Here is a 12,558-nt window from a genome sequence, read left to right as displayed (position 1 = left end):
ATTCAAGGATCAAGTGGTATGGAGACTTTATAAATGACACTTAAATTCAGTCTCCTTTGCTCTAGAATTCTCTGAAATCTATGACTTTGTGATGGTGATAGTAATAATCAGTAGAAAGACTAAATAATAGCAACAATTCCAAAAGATAGCACAGATATAGCATTAAAAAGAAAAAGAAAAAAAGAATCCTTAAGTGAAAAATTGGACCTCAAATAAAAAGTTGTCAGTATTTCTTCTATTTGGGAAAGTTTGGGTTCTGGTCATAATTTCTGTCCTTTGATTTCTAATCAGGTCTGGCATTTCAAAATGTATTTTGCATTCCTGCAAATATACATCAAATTGAAATTTAGAAATTTTACATTTCTAAAATTATTTTCACTTTGAAATCGGTCTCCTGAGTCCTCAGACAATATCACCAATCTACCCAGTTGCTATTTATTCTTCACTCTACCTCAATTATCATGTCTTATTAATTACCAAACTGAATATACTCTATCTCTGAAATGTTTTAAAAATCCAATTTTAATCTTTGTTTCCTGCTCTAGTTCAGGCCTCACTATAGTCTGCCTTTAACTCTTGATCTCCTGGATACAGCGCAAGTGTCTGATCATGGCTTTTAAAGCTCTTACAATCAGCCCTTGGCAATCTCAGCCAAATACTATGGCCACACATGCCACACTTTACTAATCCTTGAGCACAGAATGTCTTTTCAAGCCTTACCCCCTTTTAGATGCTTTTTAAAAATACCTGAAATGCCTATCCACCTCTCTTCTACTTGTCTTAGAAAATATGAAAATTCCTGAGCTCTTTTCCTAGAGACCATGACTCAGTAGGTCTAATGTGAGGTCCAAGAAAGTGCTTCTTTAATATGCACTTCTAGGTGATTTTTGATCAGGTGTTTTTTTTTTTATTATTGTAAACAAATGGGATACATGTTGTTTCTCTGTTTGTACATGGAGTAAAGGCATACCATTTGTGTAATCATAAATTTACATAGGGTAATGTTGTTTGATTCATTCTGTTATTTTTTCCCTTCCCCCCACCTCTCTCACCCCTCTTTTCTCTCTATACAGTTCTTCCTCCATTCTTGCCCCCCTTCCTAACTCTAACCCTAACCCTAACACTAACCCCTCCCACCCCCCATTATGTGTCATCATCCGCTTATTAGCGAGATCATTCATCCTTTGGTTTTTTGAGATTGGCTTATCTCACTTAGCATGATATTCTCCAATTTCATCCATTTGCCTGCAAATGCCATAATTTTATCATTCTTTATGGCTGAGTAATATTCCATTATATATATATACCACAGTTTCTTTATCCATTCATCAATTGAAGGACATCTAGGTTGGTTCCACAATCTGGCTATTGTGAATTGAGCAGCAATGAACATTGATGTGGCTGTATCTCTGTAGTATGCTGATTTTAAGTCCTTTGGGTATAGGCCGAGGAGTGGGATAGCTGGGTCAAATGGTGGGTCCATTCCAAGCTTTCTGAGGAATCTCCATACTGCTTTCCAGAGTGGCTACACTAATTTGCAACCCCACCAGCAATGTATGAGTGTACCTTTTTCCCCACATCCTCACCAACACCTATTGTTGCTTGTATTCTTGATAATCGCCATTCTAATTGGGGTGAGATGGAATCTTAGTGTAGTTTTGATTTGCATTTCCCTTATTACTAGAGATGTTGAACATTTTTCCATATGTTTGTTGATTGCTTGTAGATCTTCTTCTGTGAAGTGTCTGTTCATTTCCTTAGCCCATTTGTTGACTGGATTATTTGTATTCTTGGTGTAGAGTTTTTTGAGTTCTTTATATATTCTGGAAATTAGTGCTCTATCTGAAGTATGAGTGGCAAAGATTTTCTCCCACTCTGTAGGCTCTCTCTTCACATTGCTGATAGTTTCCTTTGCTGAGAGAAAGCTTTTTAGTTTGAATCTATCCCAGTTGTTGATTCTTGCTTTTATTTATTGTGCTATGGGAGTCCCGTTAAGGAAGTCTGATCCTAAGCTGACATGTTGAAGATTTGGACCTACTTTTTCTTCTATAAGATGAAGGGTCTCTAGTCTGATTCCGAGGTCCTTGATACATTTTGAGTTGAGTTTTGTGCAGGGTAAGAGATAGGGTTTGATTTCATTCTGTTGCATATGGATTTCTAGTTTTCCCAGCATGATCAGGTGTTTTGACAACAGCATTTTGAGAAACATACCTCAACATTAGGTTAAGGTTGACTAATACCTTATATCTTCTCTAACATCTAATGACTTGATCCTCATCTCCAACTATGTCTCAAGAAGATACAAAGTTGTAAGAATAACAAAGCATAAGTTCTAAAACTTGCCTGTTTGACATTTCTCTTTGGAATTTGCTCTTTGACTGTTGGAGAGGTAGCTTACTTCCTCTGGTACTTGAAATCAAAGTGTTTCCAGATCCTATATAAAGAGATAACAGTTTCAAATAAAATGCCAGTAAAGGGCTGAAAGAAGTTTTTTACAAGTTCTACAAGGGAGCTCTCCAACAGATATGATCTGATTAGTAAAGGGATGCCTAATTTTTTTCAATAATCAAATTTAATTTGCATAAAGTAAGGGCATAAAGATGAAGAAGTAAAATTATAAAACACAAAAGTTAACTTATTAGTTACTATAAAAAGGGGCTGGGGATATAGCTCAGTTGGTAGAGTGCTATGCCTAGTATGCACAAGGCCCTGGGTTCAATTCCCAGCACCACAGGGGGGAAAAAAAAGTTACTATAAAAAGGTCCTCAAACCACCACTATTTATTTATTCATTTTTAAAATTCAGGTAAATGATCAAGTTGAGATTCATTCAGTATTTTCAGTGGTCTCTATGTGATCATAAAAGTGCTTTGCATATGGGCGAAAATGGCATTTACTGATTTTCCCAGTGATAAGTCTATGCCCTCATAGGATTAGGCTACATCAAAAGATTGTACACATTGCCTATTAACTTGGAGAACACAGTGACATTTAATTTTAATAAAGAGACTCTTAATTGTCAAGTGATAGAGGAAATGATATATAATGATCCAATATCACAAAAATTTTCCAGGTCTATTTTGTGAAGTTGGTCAAATCCTGATCTTTCTGAGAAAAGCATTTACTTTTTAAGGAAATTCTTAGGATCTTGAAAAAACATTTCCACTGCTAATTGCTTCTCTTAGAAATATATTTTTTTAAAGAGCAGACAGTAGTATTTTAAAAAGCAAAAAACTATAATTTTAGGAGTAAGAGTCTGCACTGAGAATGCTGAGGGACTGATTTCCTTCTGTCAGCACTTATGGGCAAGATTATCTGCATTTGTTATCTTGTTAGACACTTGATATGATTTTCAATTTCTGTTTCAATGAAATAGAGTAACTTTGCCTGTAACTCAAAGGACTAAGTCTCATTATTTTGGGTTTGTATATGATTTAAATATAATTGCCAATACAGAGAAATGAATCCTTTCTTATGTATTTATTTATATCTGAAGTCAGTATTTTGACTAGAAATAAAGCTTTTTTTTTGGCAAGCAAATACTTTCAAAAATGGAATATTTTTATCCTTCACAAAAATTAGCAAACCATGTGTGGTCTTAGAGTGGAGAACAGGATAGTCTGTATTATAAGGAAAAATTCAATCAACACTCTGAATTCGAATAGGGTCTTTAACGAGGGGCAACAAAATAGGAAAAAGTTCATTTGCTCTATCACCATTGTGAAATAGCCTTGACCTCTGTTCTTAGTGGGTTGGTGGTAAAATGCTTTTTATGGAAGGGTCACATTTTTAGTTTTGCTAAAAATTATGATATTACTGAATCAAATCTAATTAAACAAGCACACATAAAAAGGTGAGGAAAATTACTCCCTGGAGTTAAAATGAAAAATATTCAAAGAATTGCTAATGAAATTACTTCATGCTAAAATACATGTTTACCTGATATCTTTGCATTCTCAGTATTCTCAGTATCAATTGAAAAGCTAGTAACTTCTATTAAGTTTTCATCATCAAAATCATCCCAAACTTCATTTCCCAATTCAAAGTTCACATTCAAAACTTCTGAAAATGGAGAATTACTTTTATTTGTATCTATCAAATTTTGGTTTCCAGATATATTAAGATTTCTGTTGAACACCACTGTTTGAGGGACTTTCTCATTTGAAGTTGTAGAATAGTTCCATCTAAAACAATCTGTTATGTGTATATATAAAAGAGTATAGTTACTTTTAAAACCATAAACATGATTTTATATTGATACATCAAACACATCTTTCAATTACTAAGCAGAGTTCTTGAGCAGCAGTTTTCAAAAGCATTGTGTCAAGCACTGTTGAATATTATGTTCAGTCAGTTCTATTGACTGTATTACATGTACTGAGTGTAGCACTATATTTTTCATTGAATTTTAAAAGACAGAATTAATTTTTGTCTTAATTCCTAGATAAAAATAATTCTACTCTGATTGGCCTCCACCTCTTATCCTTACAAGTTAATTTTGAATATTGTTATGGACTATACTTATCCAAAATATTTATTTTTCTGTTGCTAAAAAATCCTCAGTGTTTTCACTGTTTATAGCCTGGGTTTAAAAACTGACTACCTGTGTAAAAATTTTACTTTTTTATTTGTATGACTTTACAGAAGTAATTCAAATTCCCTGAGCCTAGTTTTCTCCTCTGCAAAAGGAGAAAAATAATAGCACGTATTTCAAAAAGTTATTATGGAGACTAAATCCCTTTACTTGAACAGTTTTACATAGAAGTGTACTAATATATGTTTAATAACTGCCTCTCTGAAGTGTATGCACATGCATATATACATACGTTTAACAAAAAATTTTAGGATGTATATTATACAATTTAAAATAATATTATATACTGTATGCCTAACTGTAAATTCTATATAATTATTTGATTCTTGTTAAATGTTTCTTCTATCTGTAGCCAACCAATGGTTGCAATCGACAAGTAAGGACAAGTTCTCACATGAATGTATCTTGATATTTTTGTTGACTTTAGCAAGATAAAGTAAAACAAAGACATATGTTGGGACTTCACTCAATCATCGTTGACTTAAGTAACGTCTTTGCTGAATTAAACAGTAGTTTTCAAATACTAAAAGAATATTCCCTTAATTTTTTGTTATATTCAATCTAATGACTCTATAATACACTGTCAAGTTTAATCATCACTATTGTCTCTTAAATCTAAACAATAAACAAAACAATAAATCAAATCCTGATAGGCAGTGTTTGTTGAGTCCCACAGTAAAACTTTTCTCACCATAACTGATTTTAAGCTACTGTGACACTACTGATGAGAAGTTGGGAAGAAATGTACAGTAGCACCCCACTATACAGTATTGACACCATATAGATAAACAGCCTCAAGAATACAGATAATAGTAAAATGTAATAGAATAATTAGGAAGTGATAAATTTTAAGAATTTTTTACTTTGTTTTTAACAATTTATTTAATTGAAATTTTATATAATTAAAATTGCAATAATGATCCGAAGATTCCAATCACTTTTCATAAACAAATACAAGCTTGTGCCAGTATACACTGAGTCATTTTACATTAATTATCCCCCATCCTCAGTTGGGAACAGTTTGCATTCCTGTAATACCAGAAACTTGAGAGGCTGAGACAGAAGGATCACAAATTTGAGGCCAGCCTGGGCAACTTAATAAGACTCTGCTTCAAAACAGAAAAGAAAAGATGGGAATGTAGCTCAATGATAGTGGTGCACCACTAGGTTCAATCCCTAGTGCCATAAATAAATAAATAATAAATAATAAATAAATAATCTCTGCCCTCTTCTTCATCTATTCAAATCCTACTTTATTCTTCAACTGTACCTACAATGTTCACATTACTCTACTTTTGTGTGTTGATACATACACACAATGTACTAAAAATGGAAGTAGATACAAAGTACAATGAGAAGGTAGAGGAAAGAGTAATGGGAGTCAAAAAGACTCCTCAAGGTGAAAACAGATGAAACAAGCTTAGGACTCTAAGCTTGATAGGGATGTGATTGTGAAGAAAGGCAAGATATTCTGTGAAGGGACAACAGCATGTAAAAAGACATAGCAGGATGAGAGACCAAAGAACATGGGAATTATGAGTTTTCAGGATTTCTGTAGCACACAGCAGAAGGCAGATCCAATTGAGACTGCACAGGGAGGTAAATGCCAGGTCGTGTTGAAGCTTATTTGTCACATTAAGGAGACGTGAGGCTGTTTTAGCAACAGGTTTATTTAAGCTGCCTGTTTGATCACTCAAAATGGTTATACATTAGAGGATAATAAGACTAGAAGTAGAGAGGAAAGTAAGAAAGTTATTGAAATAAACGAGGAACAATGAATGCCTCAGCTAGAGTATTAATAAAAAGGATAAAGAGGAAAGAATAGATATGAGAAATGTGTAGGAGGCAAAATAATTAGGATTTGGTGATTAGTTATATATAGGATGAGATATTTCAGACAATTTTTTTATGCCTTTAGCAGCTTAAATAAGAAGAGTGTTAATTTACCAGGCTAAGGAAAAAAGAACAGAGTGAAGCAAAGAGAAGATAGAAAGAAGAAGGATTGGGGGTGCTGATGTGTTAACTTTTAGGCAGACATCTCCAGGAAGGTGATTATACAGATAGAATTGGAGTTAGAAAGATTTAGATGGGAGATACAGATTAAAAAAATCATCAGAATATAGTTAAGTGATTGAAGACACAGGCTTAGGTGATAGTGGTCTAGAAGTTTTGAAGTGAGAAGTTAGAGAAATAAAAAAACAACAAAAAAATCTTTTTACATCAATGGGAAGAAAAGCATAAACAATCTGAGAAATAGGAGAAAAATAAATAGAATGATTTAATTGAAACCAAAGGAGAAACTTGTGAAAGGAAGGAAAAGACCAGAAAATCAAAAGTGTCAGATACTACAGAAGGCCAGGCATATGGCCCACATCTGTAATGCCAGCACTAGGGAGGTGGAAGTAGAAGGATCATTTGAGCTCAGGAGTTTGAGACAAGCCTGGGAACACAGAAAGATTTTGTTTCAAAACAAAACAAAAAAATGACTGAGGTCCAAAAGAGCAGAAGTTGAAAAAAGTTCACTAAATTCAGCACTTAGGAGGTCATTAAATGACCTGAGTAAAAGCCATTTCAAAGTAGTGATAGAACCCAAATTTTAATGAATGAAGCATGGTAAGGCTGTAAGAAAATAAGCATGCTAAGAGTAAAATGCTCTTTCAAGAAATTTTGTTTGGATGAAAAAGAAGAGATAGAGGTTACAGAGACTCTAGAATTCTGCTTTTGTCTGGCATGCTTTCCCTTTGTTTTGTAAAATACCTCTCTTCCTTTGGATAAGCAAGCCTCCACCATTCCATGTGATCCTGGGAAGGTCATCTTATTCAAGGTGGCCTGCTTTCCCTGGGCCCACAGAGATAGAATGATACCGCCCTCCACCAGGCCATAGGAATTAATTAAAGATAAACACTGGACTCAAAGGAGCATAGTCAAGATGAACTCTGGTCTGAGTTCAAAACTAACAGGGAAGAATAATTTTTTTCTACTGAGGCTGCTAACCTGGGAAGATGTAAGATAGGGATTACCTGCCATGTGAGAAAGTTCATTTAACAAATAAAGTCAATCAGTAATCAGGCATAACTAAAAGACTGAGAAAAGCCAGAGGCATGATGAGAATATTGAAGTGCTTCCATCCAGCCAAGATTAAAGCCAGATACATGCTTGGACTTCTCAGTTTACATGAGAGAATCAGTTACCTTTTTGTGTGTTTAACTCACTTTAAATAGAATTTTTGTCACTTATAATCAAAAAGGTCATGACAAGCTAGATGGAGACATAGAGCTGAAGAAGAAATAAATTTAAGCTTATGTATATGTTAAAGAGAAAAAAAGACAATAGAGGAGGGAGAATGAAAACACAGAAATTAGAGGAGAGGATTAACTGGTCTCCTAAAGTCCCAGAGAGGGCAGCACTGGATAAAGTTAAGAAAATATGGAAGAAATGGACAAATTTCTGGACACATATAACCTACCAAAATAGAACCAAGAGGAAACAATTATAAAAACCTAAATAGATTAATAACAAGTAACAAAATTGAAAAAATAATAAAAAGTCTCCCACAAAAGAAAAGTCTGCACATGGACGGGTTCACTGCTAAATTTTACCAGACTTTTAAAGAAGAACTAACATCGATGTTTCTCAAACTAGTCCACAAAACAGAAAGAGAAGGAACCTTTCCAAATGCTTTCTTTGAAGTCAGTATTACCCTGCTACCAAAACCTGATGAGTATACAACAACAGCAAAATAAAATTGTAGATCCAAATCCCTGAATAAGCAGAGATGCACAAATCTTCAACAAAATACTTCCAAATCAAATTCAAATACACATTAAAAAGATCATAAATCATGATCAAGCTGGGATGCAAGGATGGCTCAAGATATATAAATTAAAAAATGTAACACAACAGAGTCAAAGATTAAAAATCACATGATCATATCAATAGATGTAGAAAAAGTCTTGATAAAATTCAATATTCTTTTATGATAAAATCCCTGAATAACTTAGGTATAGAAGAATCATACCTCAACATAATAAAGGCTACTATGACAAACCCATACCCACATCATACTTAATAGGAAAAAAACTGAAAGCATTTCCTCTAAGATTAGGAATGTGTGAAAGGCAACTGCTCTCACCACTCATATTCAATATAGTACTAGAAATTCTACCCAGGGCAATGAGGCAAGAGAAAAATAGAAGGCATGCAAACAGGAAAGGATGAATTAAAATTATCCCTCTTTGTAAATAATAGGATTCTATATACAGAAATTACTTAGAACTCTATCAAAAGACTTTTAGAACTAATAAATTCAGTAAGGTAGCAGGATATAAAAGCAACATACAAAATCAGTAACTTTTTTATACATCAGTAATGAACTCTCTGAGAAAGAAATGAGGACAGCAATCACATTCACAATAGCCACTAAAAAATAAAGTATCAGGAGTAAACCCAACTAAGGGTATGAAATAAACCTAAGTAAGTATGAAAACTGCAAAACACTGAAGAAAGAAACTGAAGACAGCACTAGAAGGTAGAAAGACCTCCCATGTTCAAGAGTTGGGGAAATTAATGTTAAAATGGCCATACTACCCAAAATGACCCGTAGATTTAATGTAATCCCAATTGCAATACTAATGATAGTTTTCACAGAACTAGAAAAAAGTCCTGGAATTCATATGGAAACACAAAAGACCCTGAATAGCCAAATCAATCCTGAAAGAAAGCAATACTGAAGGCATCACAATATCCAATTTCAAAACATACTACAGAGCAATAGGAACAAAAATAGCATGGTATTGGCATAAACAAGACCTATAGATAATGGAATAGATAGAAGGCCCAGAAATAAATTCATGCATCTTCATCAACTGACTCCTTACAGAGGTGTCAAAAACAAGCATTGGAAGAAGGACAGTCTCTTCAACAAGCTGGGAAAACTGGATATTCACATGTAAGATTGAAATTTGATGCCTATTTCTCACCCTGAACAAACAACAACTCAAAATGGATCAAAGACCTTAATGAAAGACCCAAATCTTTGAAACTACTAGAAGAAAACACAGGAGAAACACTTCAAAGTATTGGCACAAGCAATGATTTCCTCCCATCGCCCAGGAAACAAAAGTAAGAATTGCCAAATGGGATTACATCAAACTAAAAAGTTTCTGCACACAAAGAAAACAAAATGGTGAAGGGAAAACCTACCTAATGGGAGAGAATCTTTGCCAGTCATTCATCTGACAGAGGATTAATATTCAGAATATGAAAAGAACTCAAAAAAATTAACAAAAGTCAAATAATCTAATTAATAAATGGACAATTAAGCTGATTAGACACTTCACAAAAGAAGAAATACAAATAGCCAGTATATGAAATAAAATTAAAATATTTCATATAAATATATGAAAAAATATTAATATCTTTGGCCACTAGGTAAATATAAATCACAACTACATTGAGATTCCACCATAACCCAGAATAGCTATTATCAAAAACAAAAACAAACAAAAATAATAATAAACAAGAAATAACAAATGTTTGTGAGGTTGTGGAGACAAAGGAACCCTTATCTACTATTGATAGGAAACATAAATTAGTTCAGTCTTTATGGAAAATAGTGTGACAGTTCTGCAAAAAAACTAAAAATGGAGCCACCATATGATCCAGCTACACCATTACTGGGTATATACATCTGAAGGAAATGAAGTCAGCATACAAAAGAGATTACTGCACATCTATGTTTATTTTGCCACTTTTTAGAATAGTACAGGGATAAAATCAGCGTGGGTATCACCTGTCAACAGATGAATGGATAAATAAAATATGACATACACACACACACACATACACACATATACACATATTGATAGACGGATCATGGACTATTATTCAGCTATAAAAAAGAATGGATGTTCCCATTTGCAGAAAGATGGATGGAACTGTAAGACATAATGTTAAGCAACGTAACCCAGCCCACATAAAGAAAAGTAATACGTTTTCTCTCATATGAGGAAACTAAAAAAAGAGATGACCTGAAAGTAAAAGAGGTGGGTAGTAGGGTGGGATTACATAGGAGAAGGGAGAGTAGACATGATCAAACTGTGATAAATGCATGGATGGAAATGCCTCAGTGAAACCCATTAATTTGTACAATTAATTTGTTGAGAATCATAATAAAAGATTATAGGGGGGAAATAAACCTTAAATAGAAGAAAAAAATAAATCATCTTTCAAGACAAACAGAGGATTAAGGATAGGTTTAGAGACAGGAAATAAATAGAGTGAGGGTTGAATGGGATGGTGGAAAGCTGAAACAGTTCATATACTATAGGTTCAATTTTCAATTCTCCACTGATAACTAAAAGTCAATTTAATTTTCTAGAAATGGCACTGGACTGGGAATCAAGAAATATGGAATGTATTTCTGGTCTTGCCATTAATTAGCTATGTGATTTTGGGCAAATCATTTAATCTCTCAGAGTCTTGACTTCTTTCGCTATAAAATGAGAAATTACACAAAGGTCCCTTCTAATTTAAATTTTATGATTCAACACTGTTTCTCATATAATTTTTAACATTTTTTTCTTCTCTTCTGAAATTGGAATACAGATAGTAAAAATTGCCATGTTTTTCTTAAAATACTCTCAAAAGTAGTATTTTGATACATTTTGAAATGTTTTGCCAACAAAGAACAATGTAGGAAAAGTATAATAAACATGCTCAATTACTACTCTTAATACCAAATACTATGCTAAGAGCTTTAATTTAATTCTAAAATCTCTAAAATGTACTCAGATGAGGGAATTGAGACACAGTGGTTAAATATGCTATATGGGGCCACAGTAAATGGCAGAACTAGAACTTGGACCTAGATAGACTGTTTCCAGATTCTGTGAGCTTAACTGTAATACTATATGACTCCCTCTTTAAAAAAAAGAAAAAAAAAAAAAAAAGGAAAAGAAAAAATGAAAAGTGGCCCACTCAGTAAAACAGGAAAATGGTTATGACTGGGGGTTAAAGTATCTAGATGGAACTTTCATATCATGATACAAATTTGATTTGGGATGGTGGTGGGAAAGAAATAATAAACCTATGTAAATATAACATGAAAGTAAGTAGAGGGGCTGGACGTGGTAGCATACACCTGTAATCCCCGTGGCTCGGGAGATGAAGGCAACCTGGCAAGGCCCTAAGCAACTTGGTGAGACCCTGTCTCAAAGTTGAAAAAATAATAATAAAAAAATGGCTGAGAACAGAATGAGACAAACATCATTACCCTATGTACATGTATGATTACACAAATGGTATGACTCTACTTCATGTACAACCAGAGAAACAAGTTGTACCCTATTTGTTTATAATGAAATCAAAATAAATAAATTATTAAAAAAATGGCTGAGGATATGGTTCAGTGGTAAAGTACCCCTGGGTTCAATCCCAAGTACTAAAAAAGAAAAAAAAAAAGAAAGAAAGAAAGTAAGTAGAGGGGAAGATGAAATAAACTGCAGAGAATAGAGTGGTAAATATAGGAAGAAGTAAATCAGAGAGCCATAGGCTGAAGGAAGATAATAAGAGAGCTGAAAATTTTAAATCTCCTATCCATTTTCTAATAATATTCTGGCTCTGAATAAGTTGAATAAATGTTGTGATTAGGGAATGTGTGATTAGGGAACTTCCTTGATCTCATATTGGCCTAATTGCCACCATGACATAAGAGATGGGTAGTTCCAGTCTTTGCTTCCCTAAGATGTTTTCCATGCTACACAAGCACTCTATCACTGAGCTACATCTTTAGGCCCACTAAGATATAATGACTAAAGAAAGTATAAAGTGACAGCAACAAAAAAAAGAGTGAGAACAGAAGTCAATGTTAAACATGAAATTATTTTCAGAAAACACCAAGCTTACCATTTCATTTACATTAACATACAGTCACTTGAACAAGCAACTCACTGGCTAGGATTATTT

At 33.6% G+C, this 12,558-nt stretch overlaps 1 protein-coding gene across 1 annotated transcript in view; it reads right to left on the bottom strand.

The window, feature by feature from the left end:
- The window catches only part of Hfm1 (helicase for meiosis 1), an 87,225-nt gene that overhangs the window by 3,081 nt on the left and 71,586 nt on the right, over positions 1 to 12,558 (bottom strand). The window contains exons 34-35 of the mRNA XM_047564451.1: positions 3,939 to 4,061; positions 2,344 to 2,434 (exon numbers count right to left, since the gene is read on the bottom strand). Coding sequence (XP_047420407.1) covers positions 2,344 to 2,434; positions 3,939 to 4,061 — 214 coding nt within the window. The remainder of the gene's footprint in view (positions 1 to 2,343; positions 2,435 to 3,938; positions 4,062 to 12,558) is intronic.

The sequence above is a fragment of the Sciurus carolinensis genome, chromosome 1 (genome assembly GCF_902686445.1).
Source record: "Sciurus carolinensis chromosome 1, mSciCar1.2, whole genome shotgun sequence".
Classification (NCBI taxonomy): Eukaryota; Metazoa; Chordata; class Mammalia; order Rodentia; family Sciuridae; genus Sciurus; species Sciurus carolinensis.
This window is presented reverse-complemented; position numbering and strand designations above follow the sequence as displayed.